The sequence below is a fragment of the Anthonomus grandis genome, chromosome 10 (assembly GCF_022605725.1).
Source record: "Anthonomus grandis grandis chromosome 10, icAntGran1.3, whole genome shotgun sequence".
In the NCBI taxonomy this organism is placed as follows: Eukaryota; Metazoa; Arthropoda; class Insecta; order Coleoptera; family Curculionidae; genus Anthonomus; species Anthonomus grandis.
In genome coordinates, this window is record NC_065555.1 from 6,065,948 (window position 1) to 6,088,417 (window position 22,470).

At 33.8% G+C, this 22,470-nt stretch overlaps 1 protein-coding gene across 1 annotated transcript in view; it reads right to left on the minus strand.

Moving 5' to 3' along the window:
• Window positions 1–15,494: 15,494 nt before the first annotated feature.
• Window positions 15,495–22,470, minus strand: part of LOC126741718 (U7 snRNA-associated Sm-like protein LSm11) — an 87,392-nt gene continuing 80,416 nt past the window's right edge. Inside the window, exon 4 of the mRNA XM_050448263.1 lies at window positions 15,495–15,743. Coding sequence (XP_050304220.1) covers window positions 15,721–15,743 — 23 coding nt within the window. The 3' untranslated portion in view covers window positions 15,495–15,720. The remainder of the gene's footprint in view (window positions 15,744–22,470) is intronic.

A 22,470-nucleotide genomic window follows, 5' to 3' on the forward strand; every position in this document is an offset into this window, starting at 1 on the left:
TCTGGTATTTCCGACCATGAAGCTATTCTTGCTAAAAAGCCATATAGTACTGTATCATCTTCATCTCATTATATGGGAAGAATTTTCAGCAGGAGAAATTTCAATGCTTTTTCTGCTGCTACAGCTTTGGTAAATTGGAATGCATATCAAGCTATATATATCCATATCTTATGCCTGGGCTTACCAAGCCTTAGGTCTAAAACTAAACACGTCAAAAACCAAGCTTCTTATAACTCCTGCATCAGATAATCCTCAGCTCATACAGGTCAATGGCGAGACTTTGGAGCAAGTTGAACGCTTCAACTACCTAGGTAGCGTATTTAGTACAAAACTAAACATAGACGACGAAATAGCAAACACAATTAGCTCTGCATCAAAAGCGTATTGGAGTCTTAAGGATCGAGTGTTTTACAATCATAATCTGAGTCTTAAAACGAAAACGGCAGTATATAGAGCAACAATTGTACCAACGCTATTATATGGCTGCGAATCATGGATCCCATACAGACGACATATAAAGGCTCTTGAACAATTTCAGCAACGGCAACTGCGACAAATGATGAGAATCAGATGGTTTCATAAAGTTTCTAATAATGTGGTTCTGTAAAGATCAAACTGTATAAATATTGACACTATGGTACGAAGGGCAAGAATGAGATGGCTGGGTCATGTATACAGAATAGACGAACGGCGCTTACCAAAATCTCTTTTGTATGGAGAACTAACAGAAGGTGCAAGGAGGCCGGGAGGCAAATACAAACGCTTCAAAGATGTCGTCCACGATGATTTAAAGCTATTGGGAATTGAAAACAACTGGGAAGAGATAGTCAACAATCGTGCCCAATGGAGAAGAGCGACGTCCGTTGCTCCTCAATCGACTAGAAGAACTCAAAGACCGACTCTGCAGGAATTTCCGTGTGATGTTTGTGACCGGATTTGCATAGATTTACACTCGATTGTTTAGCCATAGTAAAACTCACCAAAGACTGTAGCTTTATCTTTCGTTTAGATTTATCTTTTATAATGTAATTATTTTTTTACTCGGTAATCGAGCTCATATATATAAATTGGAATGCACTTGAAACGGCCCACTTACTTTATTTTTTTTATTTTTTCAAGTTCTGTGTGATAAGATCAATCAGTGCTTTCCTAAAATGAGGCTTAAAACTAAGAAACAAAAACCATGGGTTACAAGAGGCCTTAGAATTTCAGCTAAAAACCTCCGTTTTTTGACTAAATTGTGCATATATACCACAAATGAAAATATCCTTGTATATCATCAGAAATACCGTAGCCTGTACAGAAAGACAATTAAAGCAGCAAAATCTACTTATTATAGGGATCGCTTAAATATGTCATCAAATAGGCAAAGAGAGTATTGGTCGACTATTAATGATTTTAGACATTGCCATAGAAAAGTATCTGAACCGGAGTTAATACCTGACATTTTAAACGACTATTATTGTGATATACCTAATATCTTACTCAAGGGCATTCGTAGTAACATTGATCCCTTACACTATCTTCAAGAAGTGTCGCTTGGGCATTGTAAAAAATTAAATCAAACGCCTAAAAAACCATAAATCATCTGGAGCTGATGGGATATCTTCGAGGTTTACTCTTTTTGCCTGCCCTAATTCAATTCAGCCTTAAATGCTTTAGTTTCTGCCATAAACAATTCTTTACATATTGGCATTTTTCCTTCATGTTTAAAGGAGGCAGTGGTTATCCCTCTTCATAAGGGTGGAGATTTGGATCAGCCTTGTAATTTCCGTCCCATTTCTATTTTGTCTACCCTCTCTAAGATAGTTGAAAAACTTGCAAAAAGCAAAATTCTGCTTTTTACATCATAATGGCATTTTGTCTGCAAATCAGTTTGGATTTCAAGCCGGTAAAGGGACTCATGATGCTGTTTTTAGCTTTTTGGAGAGCGTCTATGTGTCCTTGGATTCTGGAGAGTCATCGGCGGCAGTGTTTTGTGATCTATCCAAAGCATTTGACTGTGTGGATCATGGAATACTGTTATCTAAGCTTGATAAATATGGTTTTAGGGGCGTAGCGTTGCGATGGCTTGAGTCCTATCTATCAAATCGTACTCAGAAGGTTACAGTGTCTGGGCGTTTGTCTGCTTCTAGATCCCTAAAATGCAGGGTTCAGTGTTGGGACCACTGTTATTTTTACTGTATGTGGATGACTTGAGTTCATTGAAACTGCAGGGCAAGGTGGTTCAGTTTGCTGATGATACCACCGTTGATTGAGAAATTGGTTTCAATCGTTGAAAAATTTCAAATGAAGAATTTGATTGAATTGAATTTTCTATTTCAATCGTTGAAAACAATTTCTCAATCAACGATACCACCATACTAGGGAGCCATAAAAATTCTGATTATATTAAGACTTGTATCCTTGAAGACCTTCAGATTTTATCAGGGTGGTGTGCTTCCAACAGGCTCGTGTTTAATGTAAGTCAACTTTTTGTCAAGTTGTTGTTTCTATGTTGAGTTTATTTTATTTTATAGTGCTGTTAACCGCCGAAATTCCTGGTTTGCGATAAAACATCCTCCACCATCACTTTTTTGAGAGTATTATAGACCTTCCAATATAAAAATAATACAAGAAACATGTCTAATTTAAGGTATTTTATTAAGTTTCATGTAAAAAGCGAAAAAATAAAAATAAAAAAATGTTCGATGAAGTAGGATTTGAACCTAGACCCTTGGGCTTGAGGCTCTGCAATCGGGCAATCAGGTTGGTTGAGGTTCGAATCCCACTGTTATTCACACTTTTTTCTTTTTATTTTTTCAAAATGAAATATCTCCACAACGATTAAAGATATTTAGATGAAACAAAAACCATTTTATTCCCCAAGAGTTACCCTATAAAGTTGTTTTTATTTAATTTGAATATCTTGAATAGTTTTGCAGCTATTTCACTTTTTCTGAGGCCTTTCAATATACTAAAACTAATACAAGAAACTCTTTTAACTGAAGCTATTTTATTAAAGTAAAGACTTTTTGTTTAAGTTTTATATAAAAAACCGTAAAAAGCTAAAAAAATTAAAATAAACAAATTAAGTGCACTAGGATTTGAACCAACGCCCTTGGGGTTGAGGCTTTGCAATCGGACAATCAGGTTGGTATAGGTTCAAATCCCACTGTTTTTAGAACTTTTTTCTTTTAATTTTTTCGTTTTTTGTGGTTTATTATTGAAATTTGTATTAATTTAGTTTAATTTTTTTTTAAGTATTTTTTGTCAAGGCCGTTTTTAGTAGCAGACCGAATTTTTATCAAGATTCATACTGGACCAACTTAACCTCACAAAAAGTGAAATATCTTCGAGAATATTGAAGATATTTAAATGAAACAAAAACCATTTTATTGTCCAAAGGCTGTGCTATAAAAGCTGTTTTAGGTCAAAAGCGTTTCATCCAGGTCTTACCGAATTATCCAGGTTTTCATCAGGGATGGTAAAAGAATGACTTAACCTGACATAAGCTGACATATCTTTACAAGTATTGAAGATATTTTAATGAAACAAAGACCATTTTAATAAGTCATTTAGTCAATTGTATCCAGACTGTGAATAATGCTCCCTAAAACACCTTATTAATTCCCTATTTATTTAAAGCTTTTGATACCCTTAATGAAAAAAATACAACCAATCCCCTTCCAAATCCACTTTCACCCTATAGCGGATAACGATAAATTAACTCTCGCTTGCCACGTGGGTAAACTTTGACATGCACCCCCTTTCTTCCCTTACCCCCCGCATCGGTTCCATTCAAAATCCGGGGAAAAACAGGTGTAGTTGCGCAAGATCCTGCTTTTCACCCCCCCTGTTTTACTCCAAGAGCATAGTCTGTGTTCTGCGAGTATTCTTTATGGGTGGAAAATGTGCTTTTCGGGAAAAAACGCGTTTTTTCGAGTGAACTTTTAGAAAAAATGTGTTTGAGTGTTGTTTTATTACTAGGGATATCCGCGAAATTGTGTTTTTGGTTTTAAAGGAGTATTAGTCGAGGTAAGAAACAATTATATTTTTTTTAGTATTTATGACGAATTTTCGAAATGTTCCTATGCTTAAAACGGGGTGTCATAAGCCCCCTTTATGTTAATATGCAAAAATGTTGTATCTATTCTGTAAGGTTTATCCTCCATTATTTCTTTACCGTCTTAAATATATAACCCATCCCGCATGTGTTGCACAGCAAGTACCCAATAAAAGTACTTTTCTCTCGACTCGTTGCGGCGATCCTTCTTCGTCGTTCTGCTCTCCTAATGTTCCTAGTATCTGCCTTTATCTAGTATACACCCTGAGGGTACTACATGAGAATAGAGAGAGAGAAGACTTGGCACCACTGGTAAGAATTTCCATGTAAAATTTATCGTAACTTGGCAATGGCTTAACAGATTTTAAAAATTCAAAAGGATTTAAATAAAGAATTAAAATACCTTTAAAACGAGGTGCCACAAGGCCAACTTTTTTTGCTCCCCCAAAATGGCGTCCATCCGCCATTTTGAAATGTCTTAAGAGAGATTTAAGATTATACCAGTTATATGAAAAATTACGTTAAAAAATATAACGAAATTCATCATAGCTCATTAACGGGTTAATACATGTTAAAAATTCATAAAGATTAAAATAGAGAATTGAAATATCTTTAATACGAGGTGTCACAAGCCCAACTTTTTTCTCGCCCAAAATGGCGTCCGTCCGCCATTTTGAAATTTGGAATTGTCATTTAAATGTCTTCAGAGAGCGTACGAGTTTCATGTTATGACACTAGATTTAAAAACTATGTCCAAGTAAAAACCAAAAATTCCAAATAAATTAACATAACTCTACAATGAATCAACCGATTTCAACAATTCAAAAAGCTCTAAATAAAGAATTTAAAACGATCCCGTTTTTTGCGACGTTTTTTTGACATATGCCACGGCCAAAATGTTGTTATTACCGCGGGCGGAATATCCGTCGGTCGAGATCCTAGGTGCGGTCAAAAGCAGATGGGTCGCCCCGGAGTTGCTCCGGAGCGGCAGGGGCGGAGCGCCTTAATGACTAATTGTGCACGGAGAAAAGGTGACTTGGAAGAAAAGTGCAGAATTCACTTGTACAGGGACGGATTCTTGACAAAAAAAAAAAGGACGGGATTTTACAGTTGGCAACCCTGCATAAAAAAGTAATGATGTGACATAACCTGTATACTGGTTCGTTAAGCGGGAAATTTGAATTTAACGTGATTTGGCGAGAAATTTGCTTGTTACCTCATTCTTAACTATTTATTGGAAAGATTGTTACTGTAAATTTAACTCTTATGTTTTTTTTCATTCATTTAGCCCAAGAAACCCTATGTGTAGAAAACTTACCCCATTCCAAATTCTTTGCCTTAATTGTGAATATAATTTGAAAATAGAAATTATGGTAAATAGGCAGCCATTAATTGGTTTCTGCAAATTTTTCTTGGCCTACCTTCCCATCCCCAACCTAAAAATCAAAAAAAGTCAATGTCAAAACTGTCACTACTGTCAAATTTTCGTCAAGTCAAGTCATGTCAAGTCACACTAAGATGGCCGCCGTCCGAAACTCCGTTTTGGAAAATCAAGTTTCATGGGGCTGAGTCACGAATTTAATAAATATACCTGGACTGCCAATTCAATGAAAAGTCAATGACCACTACTAGGGGGCCGCCATTTTGCGTGATTGTGTCCTTTCGATGTTGGTCACACTGACAAATTTCAGTTGTGCCAATTGTAGGGAAACAAAACAATTGAAGTTTTTGAGAGATTATGTTCACAAATACAAAATAGAAAGTTACATTTAGTTAAGAATTTAGGATAGTTCTGTGATTTTTCTTGAACTTCTTTAAGAATTTCGTTAAAATGTATGAAATAAATGAATCCTCACCAAAAACTACGTTTAAATAAGGATGGTGATACATTATCCACGTATTAAATAAGGAGGAGTGATCGTGTCGAGTCGTGATTTTAGAATCCCAATGACGGTTTAAAAACAATGTCAATGAAAAAAAAATTAATTTAGTTTGTGACAGGTCACACGTCAAACGTCAACTTCATTACCGTTATTTACTTAGACAAGGAAAGAAAGGCTCTCTCTCTTTTCTTGTCTAAGGTTATTTTATATATTTTTTGTTGGCAACACTGAAAATGTTCAGAATGACCAACATCAAAAAAACACAACCACGAATAAAAATGGGGGCCACCAGTGGTCATAATATGAATTAGAAGTCCAGGTATATTTATTAAGTGCGTGATACAACCCCGTCCCTAGGAAATAGTTAAAAGCTGAAAGTGGCGGAATTAGTCCCTACAAACAGGCGCTTCTGTGCCGCATTAAACTCCATTTGGCGGAAAAATGGATCGTCACTAAAAAAATTTACTGTTTTGGCGGTAAGTTTGAATTTCTTATTCTAGAAGTATTCGCGCCTTGGCGGGCGATTTAAATTTGAAATTTGACTGAATTTCAAAATAAACGTCGGTTAGAAGCGGTATTTTTACGGTTCCTGAAAATATCGGTTTGAAATGGAACGCACTGGTTCCTTGTTGGTGATTGATCCTGTTTTCCTTTGTTGATGTTAGGTTACAAGTTCCATTCTTGTGTCATAGGTACCTATTATTATTTATAATACTCATACTGAATGCAAATGCTGCTGGTTTATTTGCGCTCCTGCTCCTAAAGGTGATGAAAGCTGTAGTAGTAGTGATGATGAAGAAATGGGTCCTGTACGTAAGTGTTTTTTCAAAAATGGGGGCTTGCACCTTTAAATACTAAGCTCCATTATATCAAGTCAAGTGTATTGAATGCAATGAATTGAATGAAACAATCAAATGATCACATTTTATAAACAGGAAAAAACCACGTAAAAATCAAACCAAAACTTCATAAGATAACCGACAAACACAGGATTTCCGGATGTCGTAGATTAAATTCAGAATATAAATACGTTTAATCCACGACATCTGTAGGAATAACCGAAGGTACTGAAAAAAATGATCGGTCGTTTCGGTTGACATTTGCAACCAATTTTTCAGGAACCGTGTTTCGTAACCGAGCCAAATTTCAAAAATTGTATGGTTATGGACCGGTAACCACCGAAGGAACCGGTTAACTTACGGAACTTACCCTAAGCCTGAATCCACATTGGTACGTAACTACGGATACGTGAGGCTGTCAAGCCTATCCGTGCCATCCACTAGAGACAAGCGTATCCCTAAAATGACGTTATACTTTTACTCGAGCTTTTGGTGTTTACAATTTTGACCTCCCCTAATTGCTTATTTATGCAACCTATTTTTATGCCTTGATTGTAAAGAGGTTCTCGGATCTCATAGAGGTCACTAAATGTAAAAATATTGTCCTCATTGGCGCGAAGCTCGAAGGTAAAACCCTGGTTCTCCTCCATATATACTAGGAAACCTTGGTGTCCCAAATAATTTTGGCACTGACTTTTAATTAAAAAGCCGCAATAGTCATATTTAAGATATGTGACCCGGGGACGAACCCAAACTCGACATTCTAAAAAGAATAGTACAAAATAACAACTGGTAAGAAAAAACCTGGTAAAAAACAAATAGTACAACGGACCAAAAATACGGAATGAAGTTCGAATTAACCAACTTCTGGTACGTGAAACCTTTCGGGTCTCTTATTGGCCGATAGCAATCACGTGTTCCCAACGGATCCGTAATTACGCATCAATGTGGATTCAACCTTATTCTTTTGCACATTGGCGGTAAATTTGAACGATGGAATCATGATACTGAGAAATTGAAGATTAAACTTAGGTTGACTGCGGTCCTGGCACGGTATGCACCGCATTACCGCGGGTCTTTGACCGTTCTTCGAGTTGTCGGGTCTTCTCTGAAGAAGGAGGAATCCCTTCTGGTCGTTGAACTATTTCTTCGGCCGGCGCACCGAGGTTACCTTTGGCTAGGTCAGTATACCTATCATTCATATTGGGGCCCACCGCGTCAACAGCCACCGCTAAACCATAACCAAATAAGTTTACAGAATAAAAGACTTTATTATTAAGTATTTTATTTTTTAATTTTTGCTGTAACGATCTGCCTACAAACCGATCGATCTTAACTTTTTCAAAAGACGAATTTTTCGTGTTTTTATTTTAGTTTGGCTTGACCGTAGATATGGTTCTAGAAAGAAAGCCTCTACAAGTTAAAGAACTTTGAAAAATGGCGGCATTTTATATGACATATCAGCTGCTTGACAGTTCGGTAGTCTCGAGGAGATAATTTCGTTTTTTTACCGCCATCTATATGTCGAGGAATAGAAGCTTCTTCAGTTTTAGGTTATATTCAAACTTATTGACAGAATATATGTCAAAAATGAGGATTTTTTTATAAAGTTAACTTTCATCCACCCTTCTACATTTTAAAGTTAACTGTGACATGTGACGTTATTCCACAAGTTAACTTTACGCTCTCTCGTTAATCTGTCAAAATAGTTTTATAATACCGGCCCTAAGTAAATCAAAAAGCCGATTAAAAGAACCCAACTTTAACTGGAAATGACCCTCAGTTATAAAATAATTATAGCAATATTTCCGATCATCTATAGGCATAAAATATGGCAATTATGAGTCGTAGAAACAATTAAAGTGATGATGCAAAAAAAAACTTAATTATTCTTGATTGGTGCATTCAAACCGACAAGAACGGCGATGGTAAAACGGCGACAAAACACAACTAATTTTGGCGCGAATATTTAAAAAAAAACAAGCCGGAAAAGTGGTGTCTTCGCTCACAAAATTAACTATTTTTATACCCTATCAATCATCCCTCTAAGGATCTTTATGCCAGAATAATCATTGTTTCTGTAATGGGGGTTTTTGGACCAAAAAATTGATTTTGACTAATTTTCAAGGCTCCCTAGCAACCTTACGAACGAGAAATTAAAAAAAAAAAACGAAAAATCACTTTGAAGATTAATTAGTTCACTTTTTAAAACCGTATCAACCGTCCCCCTAAGCCTTTTTAAGGTTGTGTTTGTAAACAAGGTTTTCTGGACCTTAAAAGTTTAATTTGGCTCATTTTCAAGGGTGCCTAGAGTCCTTATGAGCGGGAAATTAAAAAAAAAAAAGAGAAATTTATCGAAACTGAATTAACATTCCTTCTAAGGTTCTTTATAGTTGAATTATGGTTGTTTCTGTCAAATGGAACATTTTTGTCTTTTTTCTGGACAGTTGAAGAAGTCAACTGTCTGGAAGTAAAAAAAGAATTGGGGAAATTGTTTGAGGCAGATGAACTAATTAATTAATAAACTTTAATTAGTTCAATAACTTTTCAGAACTGCATCAACCATACACCTAAACCTCGTTATTGCATAGTTACCAGGGCGGGTCAATAAGTCCGTGACTTTTTGGATAAAAGAGAGGTTTTTATATAAAAAGTTATTTTATTTTTCAACATAGTCTCCTTTGAGTTCTATACACTTAGTCCAACGTTTCTCCAATTTTTTTATCCCTTCGGAAAAATATGATTTGTCGAGGTCATCGAGATGATTTCGTCGTTGGAGTCAAATCTCTTTCCGCCGAGCCATTTCTTTAAGTTTGGGAATAGGAAATAGTCACTGGGGGCTAAATCTGGAGAATAGGGTGGATGAGGAAGTAATTCGTAACCTAATTCATGGATTTTTGCCATGGAAACTGCACATGTGTGGACCCTTGCATTGTCCTGGTGGAAAAGAACTTTTTTTTTGGCCAAATGTGGTCTTTTTTCTTTCAGTTCCTCATTGAATCTATCCAATAAGTTGGTATAATATTCTCCATCGATTGTTTTCCCCTTTTGAAGATAGTCAATGTGGATTATACCCCGTGCATCCCAAAAAACGGTCGCCATGACTTTATTGGCCGACAAACCCACCTTTGCCTTCTGGGTTTCGTCCACGGTGACGAAACGACGCAAAAACTCGTCCATATTGCGGTTGAACAACGCCAAACACTCCTGGGAAATTGTCACACGGTTGCGTTTGTGGTCGATTGTGAGCAAACGCGGCACCCATCTTCCGGAAAGCTTTCTCATACCCAAATGATCATTCAAAATTGAAACTACTGAACCATGTGAGATGCCTATGGCTTCCACAATCTCTCTCACTTTCAATCTCCGATCGGCTAAAACTATATCGTGAATTTTTTCGATTGTTTTGGATGTAGAGACCTCGATTGGGCATCCAGAACGTTCGGCATCTTCCGTGCTTGTACGGCCACATCGAAATTCAGTAAACCACTTCTTTACCAAGGAAATGGATGGTGCAGAGTCCCCATAATATTTATCAAGCTTAGCCTTGGTTTGAGTGATGGTTTTTTTCCGTAAAAAATTCACACGAAATTCACTTTTTTCCATTTTCTTCTCAAAACGAATGGTAGTCTGCTATCAACAGCTGTCAAACACAAACTAAATGACGCAGCTCGTTCAAATTTTGACAGGCGTCAAGTGACAGTTCTCTGTTGACAGGAGCAGAGTTGCCATTTCCATTAAAGGACGGGAAATTCAAAAAGTCACGGACTTATTGACCCGCCCTCGTACTAAAACCTGTACGAAGTACTTTTTCTAAGCCGCAATCACATATAGGTCACTAGAAACCGCCGTTAATTAATTAAATTAATTAACTTTTCAAAACTATAACAAATACGAGGAGTATTAAAACTTTTTATAGTTGAATTATGTGTAAATGGAATTTCTGGACCTAAAAAATTAAATTTAACTCATCTTTAATGCTTTTTAACGTCCTTGTGAACGGGAAATATAATACGAAATTATTTTGAATACGAATTAATTGACTTTCTAGAACTCTATGCACCAAGGATCTAAAGCTTCTTTTGGCAAAATAATAGAGGTTTCTATAAAAGGGATTTTGGGCCCTTAAAAATTAAATTTTGCTCGGATTTTTGAGCGGGAAATTTAAAAAATAACAAAATTTGGTGAACTAAAAAGTTACATTGTTATTTCCTATATTCAACTGTCTGGAAGAAAAATCCTAATTTTTGCCTTTTTTATAGACAATTGAATTTTTTTCCAACTTCTTCAACTCCCTGGAAGTAAAACAGAATTAGGAACATTTTTTAAGGCAATTGAACTAAAAAATTACGTTAATATTTCCCCGTTATTTGCATTGAAAGTTAATTGATCAATTAGATTTTCAGAACTGTATCAACCATCCCCCTAAGGTTTTTTATATGGTTGATTTTGTAAATGAATTATTTGAACCTAGAAAATTATATTTAGCTTATTTTTAAAACTCTCTAGCGTCCTTATAAGCGGGAAATTCAAACAATTAAGTAATTATTTTAAATATAAATTAATTCACTTTCTGGAACGGTATCAACCAAGGACCTAAAGCTCTTTTTGACAAAATAAAAAAAAAAACATAACATGCTTTATTGTTATTAACAAAGAAAAATTGTTCTAAACAAAGCTACCTTAAATTACTACCACTAAACTTAACCACTACACCCCATACACACTCGAGTTCAAAAAAAATACATAAAAAGTAAATTAAATTCCATAATTATCCCCTCAAGTATAAGACAGCAAAGAATTCAAACCATACAAACAAATCAAATAAAATTCAAATAGTGTAAATTTACACTTAGGGAATATGTGTCGACGTAGTATTCATCCAGTGAATAGTAACATTTTTCGGTCAAAAGTATTTTCAATTTACGTTTAAAAGTGTCAATACACGTTGCCTCCCTGATTTCACCTGGTAAACGATTGAAAATTTTGATTCCCTCGTAGAAAATAGATTTTTTAGTTAATGTGGAGGAGGGGATTGGAAGATTTAGATCGTTCACTTGACGCGTTAAGTATCTTGGATTTGGGGTTATAAATTTAAAGCGACTTGCAAAAAGTAAGCAGGCCACTTCCTGAATGTAGAGGGAGAAGACAGTGTGTATGCCCAGCCTAATAAATAATAGGCGACAGGAATCTCTTGGTTTAGCCCCACAGATGTAACGTACAGCACGCTTCTGTAAAACAAGCAGCATTTGTAGAAGCTGCATTACCCCAGAAGCAAATGGCATACCTAAGGTGGGATTCAACTAATGAAAAATATACAGATCTTCCAAACTGCATGCCAAGCTCTGACTGCAAAACAACCAAGCAAGTACCGAGGATATGCTCTTCAAATCTGAGTTCTCTGTCAATGAATATACCCAAAAATTTTGTATTATCAAACTGCTGAACTACTGAATTAGAAAAAGGCACTGGTTTAGAGCACACTTAAAACACAATAATTTGGTTTTTTGAGGATTTAGTGACAGCAAGTTTGATTCAAACCAGAGATTTACTGCCTGAAGATCAGTTGCTAATGTAGTCTGGGCTGTGCCAAAGAAGTGTGGTATCATCGGCAAATAGAGTAAATTTCCCCCGTACATTGGTAAGATCATTTATGTACAGGAGAAAAAGTATAGGCCCCAAAACTGAACCCTGAGGAATTCCCAAGGTGATAGGATGGTAATCAGAGTACTTAGATTCTACAAGCACTCGTTGTTGCCGATCTTGCAAAAAGGAAGCAAACCAAGAAGATGAAACTCCCCGAAATCCATAATGATGAAGCTTCTGCAGCAGAATCCTGTGGCAAACACAGTCGAAAGCCTTCGACAAATCACAAAAAACGCCGAAAGCATCCACAAGCATTTATCTGGAAGTGAAGCTCATCTGGAAGGTTGAGAAAAATCTTAGCTGAAAGGTTGTCTTCTCCAGTTGAATTTTTATTTTTTTCAGTATACAGAATATCTTTGAGTTCGTTTAGGTTTGTAGGTATAAAGAAGAAGGAATTTGGAACATGATTGGCTGGCATAAAGGAAAGAGGATCCACAGAAGGGTTCAAATTTTGCTGAAGTTGTAGAGCAATATTAGAAAAAAAAATTGTTAAAATCATTGGGAGAGACTTCAGGGCATTGTCTTGACTGCTTACCACAATTAATAATTTTCCAACTCTCCTTATATTTGTTAGATGAACCACTTAAACGGTTGGAGTAGTAAGTTTGCTTAGAGATTCTTATCAGACGACGATACAAGGCTCGGTAAGAATTGAAATAGTTATGAAAAACTGGAGAGTCAGTGAACTTTCTTATTGTGTGAAGAGATCTCAGATTTGTTGAAGATACTTTCAGACCCCTCGTGAACCAAGATTTTATAGGTTTGGATTTCGGTTTGATTTTAATCATTGGGAAGGAAGCATCAAAGAGCTTAACAATTTTTGTGTGAAAGGAAGATAAATCGAAAATAGAATTCCAGGACTCAAGAGCTGAAAGTTGACGAAACTTATTAAAGTTATTAATACCAAAAATTCGACCATATCGCTGTGCAGATACACTACATTCCTTTTGTATATTTGCTATTTTACATAGTATAAACTCATGGTCTGATAAAGCAGAATTTGCGACTGTACACTCCACGGACTCATATGGAAAATTAGAACAAATATAGTCAATAGTGGAGCTTGTTGACTGTGTTATACGAGTATAATCTTTTACATGCATATGTATATTAAATGCGCCCATTAGATGATCGAGGCGCAGAGTAAAGACAGAATTTTTATCATTAAAGTTGATATTAAAGTCTCCTGTAAGAACTACGTAAGCCGCCGATGGAATTTTAAATAAAAGTGCCTCTAATTTTAAAAAGAATTTGCTGCAGTCTCCTAGAGGAGATCTATAAATACAAATTACATATAAGTTCATGGATTTGGAGTAAATTACAGTAAATTCAAAAGTCATTTCCTTTAGGAGATGGTTAAATTTATCTACCTGTTGAAAAGAGTTGTGTTCTAAAAAGTTTCTACATAATAATATCATACATCCACCATGAGAAGACAAAACCCGACAAAAACTAGATAAAATAACATAATTTGATAGATCAATAAGCTCACCCGGTTTAAGCCAGTGCTCAGTAAGTAAAAATATACTAGGATAGTTTGAGTCATGCAAAAAAAGTGAAAGTTCACTAGTTTTAGTGGTTTTATTACTCTCAAGTGACATTATATGCGCGGGAAATTCAAAAAAATAAATTAAATTAGTAAGATTAATTAATTAACTTTTTAGAACTGTAACAATTATCAAAACTCTAAAAGCCAAGCATCTAGTACCTTTCACATTTTCAAAATAATTTTTTTATTATCGCAAATTTTATTTAATAGTCTCTAAAGTTATCAGACTTAAGTTACGATTTAACTTATTGTTTAAATTATTAAAAGAGTTACTTTTAGTAGAACTAATCCCTAATCTATTTCTAAATATTAAATAAACAGTCTAACGTACTAAATGTACGTCAATTAAAAATTAATTAATTATTTCTTTAAGGCAGTTGTGACTTGATTTTAATTAAAATTAAAAAATGTTAATGTTATCTTAATTAAAGCGCTTCAACTGCCTGGAATCGTAAAATAAATTTTAGCTTAAGCGACAGTTGAAAATTAATTAATTAATTATTCCAGGCAGTTGAGGCTTTATCTTAATTAAAATCACAAGCAACACACGATAGTTAAATAAACGTTTATTTTTGGTTTACATCAGATGTACATACATTTTTGATTGAACTTCAACTATAAATATCGGATAAAATGTCCACGTGATATACGTTGAGTTAATTACACGTTTAACAAGAAGGTTTATTACGTGTTAATAATACACAATTATTATTTCAAAAAAAAGGTAAACGTTTAAGTATGCTATATTGTATACTATTTAAAGACGTTTATAAAATGCGTTTAATGGACTGAAGATTTTTTTAAGCAATTCTTTTCTGCAAAAATACCGTTTTTCATTAACACTACCCCTTGACCCCCCACCCACCCCACACAACTTACCAGTAAGAAATTGTTTTAAAAAATCTTTGTTTTCCAAAATAATACGCATGGATAACAGCTGGTTTCTTCGTTAATATCTAATCTAATAACACAGTTTGTTTATTTAAATTTGATATAATTATATACATGTATATTTAATACAAAAACAGTGTCTTTAGATTGGATATTATGAACGAAAAATGGTGATTTTTCAAAGAAATTTCTTACTGGGCAAATGTTTGGGGTGGGTGGGGGGGGTAAGGGTTGTCTTGATGAAAAACAATGTTTTTGCAGAAAATATATATTCAATATTTAATTTAATAACACTGTTTATTTAAATTTAATATAATTTTATACATAAATATTTAGTATAAAAACAGCGTTATTGCATTGAATGATATGGATCAAAAACAGTAATTTTTCAGAAGATTTTGATCAAATATTTCAGGTGTAGTAATCCAGTTTAAAAACTAGCTATGCAAATCCCGTGTCACTTTTTTGAAATGCCGAAATTTTCTCCCTTTTGTAGACAGAATCGTATATTATATACGTATATTTTACAGTTTAATAAATATACCTTGACCATATACGGTTGATAAATATACCAAAACCAAAAATTTACTGAAAAAAATCGTTGAATAAATATATATTTAACGAAAATATAATAATATGATGTGTTGCTTGGGATGCTTGAACTGCTTGTAATTGTAAAACAATTTTTGTCATTAATAAAGTAATTAATTATTGGATATTTCGGAATCAAATTCGATGATAAGTATGGCATCTTATGTCTACTGGACAGTTTACTTTTGAGTAAACTAAATAATGTTGAACTTTTCAATTCCATTGTTCCTCTTTTTCCATCATACCTGTCATTATATTGGACTATATGGACAAAATCTATCCTGCCTTGCAGATTTGACCTATAAAATAAACAAAAAGTATTCAACGATTTGTACAAATTAATGAATGATTCATCATTGAATTATAACCGAAAACAAAGCGTCAGGTAAACCTTAGTCTCAAAAAAAAAATACAATAAAATAAAACATACAATAAAAAGCAGGCAAACATTTTGCAAATAATAGGTAACTAATAACGCCAGTGTGTGTGCTTTAAAAGGAAATATTAAAAAAGTCTTCTACTGTATATAGGGCTTTTTGCAGTAGTAAAGATTTTAGGGCATTGCGAAAACAACTAAAAGTAGTCATCGATTTTAATACGGAAGGCAGATGGTTGTGCATTTTTATTGCTGCATAAAGTATAGAGTTCTTTACTAATTCCGACCGTGGAATTGGCAGATGAAGATTATGATCAACGTTCCTTAGTGAATAGCTGTGGGATGGTCTTTCTGGAATCTGCGACACATGCTTGCGGATAAGGCAGATAGATTCAAATATAAATAACGAGGGAAGAGTAAGGATCTTATATTTTATAAAATTTACTTGGCAGTGAGCTCTACTATCAAGTCCTAATAAGTAGCGAAGCGCTCTCTTTTGAAGTTTAAATATACGCTCAAATTGGGTCTTGCAGCATGTACCCCAGAATGGAAGGGCGTAACGAAGATGTGACTCAAAAAGAGCATAATAAACTGTTTTGGCCGTGAAAAAGCCTAATTCTCTTGAGATTGATCTTATGGCAAAACATGCCGAGCTTAGTTTTTTAGATAACGTATCTATGTGCAAATCTCATTTCAAAGAGCCGCCTACAACAAGACCCAAGAACTTGACAGACTCCAAACTGGCATTATTTAGAACAAATGGAGGAATGGTCGTTTTATATGATAAGACTTTAGTTTTTGAGAGATTTAGGCATAAAAGATTGGAATCGCACCACGATTTAATGAAGACCAAGTCCTTGGAAATTGTTGTATGTAGTGCCATTGCATTCGGATTGCTCCAAGTGAAGCTAGTATCGTCAGCAAAAAGACAGATTTTTCCGCTTATGTTCAGGCTGGCCAGGTCATTTATAAACAGCAGAAAGAGCATAGGACCCAAAACGGAACCTTGAGGTACCCCACATTCAATTGGTTTACAAGAAGATCTTGACGTATCGACCTTTACAAGTTGACTTCTGTTGCACAAATATGACTTAAACCATTGAAGGGATATACCTCTGAATCCATAGTGCTGCAATTTGTTAATTAAAATAATGTGGTTTACGCAATCGAAAGCCTTTGAAAAGTCACAGAAAATTGTTGCTGTTAAGTAATTTTTGTTGATATTTGAATAAACGCTGTTAAATAGGGAGAACATAGCATCGTTGGTGCATTTTTTGCTCAGAAATTCAAACTGATAAGGGGTTAAGATATTATATTTAAACAAAAATGACAAAAACCTTTTTTTAGCCAGGCGTTCTATGGTCTTTGAGAGGGTTGGAAGAAGTGCAATTGGACGATAGTTTGAGGCTTGATCTTTATCTCCGCCTTTATGTAATGGAATTATTATTGCAGTTTTAAGGCAGTTTGGAAAGACCCCATTTTGAAATGACATGTTGATTAGGTCTACTAAATGGATTAGAGTACAATCAGGCATATTTGAAAACATTTTAAAAGTAAGCCGATCTGTACCAGCTGATGATTTGTTTTTTATTTCGTTAATTGTACTTTGAAGTTCTGTAAATAAAACTGGCGTAAAAAAGAAATTGTGCAAATTTTCATTAGAGAGATATGACACAGGATCTATGACATTAGATTTTTTGCCACGTTTACAAAGTAATTGTTTAGGTCCTCGGGTGATGTAGAGATAGTGCTAGTTGAGGTAAAAAACAAAATTAGGACATTTTTTTTAAGGCAGTTGAACTAAAAAATTACTTTAATATTTCCCTGTTGTTTGCATTAAAAGTTAATTGATCAATTAGCTTTTCAGAACTGTATCAACCATCCCCCTAAGGTTCTTTATATGGTTGATTTTGTGAATGGATTATTTGAACCTAGAAAATTAAATTTCTTTCTTGATGGAAATTCAAAAAATTAAGTAATTATTTTAAATATAAATTAATTCACTTTCTAGAACGGTATCAGCCAAGAACCTAAAACTCTTTTTGGCAAAATATTAGTGGTTTTATTTTAAAGGCTCTCAAGTGTCATTATATGCGCGGGAAATTCAAAAAAAAATTAAATTAATTAATTAACCTTATAGAACTGTAACAATTATCAAAACTCTAAAAGCCAAGCATCTAGTACCTTTCACATTTTCAAAATAATTTTTTTATTATCGCAAATTTTATTTAATAGTCTCTAAAGTTATCAGACTTAAGTTACGATTTAACTTATTGTTTAAATTATTAAAAGAGTTACTCTTAGTAGAACTAATGCCTAATCTATTTCTAAATATTAAATAAACAGTCTAAAGTACAAAATGTACGTCAATTAAAAATTAATTAATTATTTGTTTAAGGCAGTTGTGACTTGATTTTAATTAAAATTAAAAAATGTTAATGTTATCTTAATTAAAGCGCTTCAACTGCCTGGAATCGTAAAATAAATTTTAGCTTAAACGACAGTTGAAAATTAATTAATTAATTATTCCAGGCAGTTGAGGCTTTACCTTAATTAAAATCACAAGCAACACACGATAGTTAAATAAACGTTTATTTTTGGTTTACATCAGAAGTACATACACTTTTGATTGAACTTCAACTATAAATATCGGGTGAAATGTCCACGTGATATACGTTGAGTTAATTACACGTTTAACAAGAAGGTTTATTACGTGTTAATAATACACAATTATTATTTCAAAAAAAAAGGTAAACGTTTGAGTATGCTATATTGTATACTATTTAAAGACGTTTATAAAATGCGTTTAATGGAATGAAGATTTTTTTAAGCAATTCTTTTCTGCAAAAATACCGTTTTTCATTAACACTACCCCTTGACCCCCCACCCACCCCACACAACTTACCAGTAAGAAATTTTTTTCAAAAATCATTGTTTTCCAAAATAATACGCATGGATAACAGCTGGTTTCTTCGTTAATATCTAATCTAATAACACAGTTTGTTTATTTAAATTTGATATAATTATATACATGTATATTTAATACAAAAACAGTGTCTTTAGATTGGATATTATGGACGAAAAATGGTGATTTTTCAAAGAAATTTCTTACTGGGCAAATGTTTGGGGTGGGTGGGGGGGTAAGGGTTATGTTTGTGAAAAACAAAGTTTTTACAGAAAATATATTTTCAATATTTAATTTAATAACACTGTTTATTTAAATTTCATATAATTTTATATATAAATATTTAGTATAAAGACAGCGTTTTGCATTGAATGATATGGATCAAAAACTGTAATTTATCAGAAGATTTTGATCAAATATTTGAGGTGTAGTAATCCAGTTTAAAAACTAGCTATGCAAATCCCGTGTCACTTTTTTGAAATGCCGAAATTTTCTCCCTTTTGTAGACAGAATCGTATATTATATACGTATATTCTACAGTTTAATAAATATACCTTGACCATATACGGTTGATAAATATACCAAAACCAAAAATTTACTGAAAAAAATCGTTGAATATATTTAACGAAAATAATATATGATGTGTTGCTTGGGATGATTCAACTGCCTGTAATTGTAAAACAATTTCGTCATTAATAAATTAATTAATTATTGGATATTTCGGAATCAAATTCGATGATAAGTATGGCATCTTATAACAACTGGACAGTTTACTTTTGAGTAAACTAAATAATGTTGAACTTTTCAATTCCATTGTTCCTCTTTTTCCATCATACCTGTCATTATATTGGACTGTATAAAATCTATCCTGCCTTGCAGATTTGTCCTATAAAATAAACAAAAAGTATTCGACAATTTGTACAAATTAATGAATGATTCATCATTGAATTATAACCGAAAACAAAGCGTCAGGTACTTTTTTTTCTCTTACAACTATATCAACTATTTACCATTTTAATTCTGTAAAATGATTCAATCAGCATGTAAGGTTATCAAGTTTTGTAAGTGGTGGCCTTACTTATTCGCTTCCTATTTACTAATGTCGTGCAATTACATACGCTATATACCATGTCTTGCGGTTATGTTACACATGATTTATGAACAAATAAACGTTTTAGCGCCCCCTATTATTTTTTATTAAAAAATAAAAAAACAACCAAAACCTCGGGGTTTTCGAGAATATCAAAACGATATTTTTAGTTTTTTAAGTGCGCTCCTTGAAGTCAATTTTAAAATTGTTCACGCGACCTTCGATGCACCACTCGAACTATTAAAACGCGGACATATTATATTATCGGGTTTGTTTACGCACAATATTTATTAATATTATATTGTTATGGAGCAAGAACAATTTATAACAAAAATATATTTTGTCATCGTTGTTGGGAGGAGAAATTTCAATTTTTTGGCGCAGTAGCGTACCAATGCGAAGCTGGCCTTAGTCGACCGAACGACAACTGTCAAATTAGACGTTTCTAACGGGTTTTTCGTCAGATGTGAAGCGAGCCTAATATGTATTTAAAAAAAAATTAAAACTTTATGGCAAATTATAAAGAAAAAATTTAAATTTACCGCCAAATACCCAGCTCAAAAATCGAAAGGTGCTTTACAATAGGCTCATTGTTCAACGCCACATGATCCATAGAACCCTTAAGAATCACTTAAAACGCAGATTATTTGCATCACACCACTCCTTAATTGCTTCAAGATTCACTGTCATAAAATGGAGCTGTCATCCGAGAACATTGTCATTTTGCCTTTTATTGGTAGAAGTGGCAAAAGTCATTAATATATAACAGGAAGAGTTGTGGTCCTTGTAGTGGAAACTTGTATTTCCTGTGAGAAACAATTGTCAAAGTTGATCTTCTAAAACTTGACAAATAGGATTTGAACCATTCCAAGGATGAGCCTCGAAAATCATGTCTCTAGTTGTGACAGAATCAAATGCTTTTGATACATCACAGGACACCACTGCAGCCACATCACACACTTGTTGAAACTGGTGTAGATTAGCTCAAGAAGACTACTTTCTCCTGGGTATTTCCCTTCCTGGAATCTAAGCTGGCTAGGACTTAACAGTGTAAGTCTGCTGAAAAATATGAAACCATTTTGTGGAGTGTTTAATTTTATTTTAATGCGTCCCTGAGCTTCGAAGAGTTTGTTAGGCTAAAGAAAAATGCATCTTTAATATTTATTTTGTTGATAAATTTTGCAGGTCAGGAAATTAGAAGTTATAGCCACAGGTCGCAAAAAGCTCAATTACCTGGACGAAAATTCAAATTTCTCTCCAAATTTCGAAGAAGAAACTTCCTGCCAAATTGCATGGATTAAAATACAAATTTAATGCCAAAAAATTGGGTTCAAGGAACGAAATTAAAATTGCTCGTCATGGCTGTTAAAATCACTCAATTTCCTGGACAAAAATTCAAATTTTCCCCGCCAAATGTGCAAGTAAAAATTTAAAGTTGCCGCCAAATTGCACGTAAAAAGATGCAAATATCACCGCAAATCGCTGTGTTCAGATTGAGAAATTACATTTTTTTATGGCCAAAGCTCGTAGAAAGCAGGTTTGGCGGGAAATTTGAAAATTGATCCAGAAAATTTGTTTTTGACAACAGAATGTCTTAAAAAATAAAAATTTATAAGACACAGTAGCGTACCAATGCAAAGGTGTCCTTAGCTGACCAAACGACAACTGTCAAATTAGACGTTTTGGCAACTCACTTGGGTTTTTCGTCAAATGTGAAAGAAGCCTAATTTCCATTTAAAAAAAATGCAGACTTTATCGCAAATTATAAAGAAAAAAATTCAAATTTCCCGCCAAATACCCAGCTCAAGAGCACTAATTAATATTTTCTGTGAATGTCTCTTCCTGGAATTTAAACTGGTTAGGACTTGACAGTTTAAGTCTGCTGAAAAATATGAAACCATCTTGTGGAGTTCTTAATCTTTTCTTAATGAGTCCCTGGCCTTCGAATAGTTTTTAGTTAGGCTAAATAAAAATGTATGAAGGTCAAAAAATTAGAAGTTAAAGCCACAGGTCGCAAAAAGCTCAATTACCTGGACGAAAATTCAAATTTCTCTCCAAATCTCGAAGAAAAAATTCAAATCTCCCGCCAAACTACGAAGAAAAACATTCAAACTTCCTGCCAAATTGCATGGATTAAAATACAAATTTAACGCCAAATAATTGGGTTCAAGGAACGAAATTAAAATCGCTCGTCATGGATGTTAAAATCACTCAATTTCTTGGACAAAAATTCAAAATTCCCGCCAAATTGCACGTAAAAAGATGCAAATATCACCGCAAATCGCTGTTTCAGATCAAGAAATTACGTTTTATGGCCAAGGCTCGTAGAAAGCAGAGTTTCCTAAATTGTGAACCTTTTTCTTCGATATTTGGCGGGAAATTTAAAAATTGGTCCGGGAAAAAAAGCATAAAAAACAGAAATAAAATAATTTTTCAATGACAGTGAGATTTGATTCAGTTCATCCATAAACAATTCATCGTATCCTTAAAATAAAAAAAACAAACGAAAAAAACACAAAGAAAAATTAATATAAACTAAGTAACAAAATAATCTTATCAATACTGAAAGACGCATTAAGAAGAAAAAAAAAATTTATATAAGTTAAACAAAAAACTTAAGTTTTCATACGTCATTGGATAAGCTACAAAAAAAAA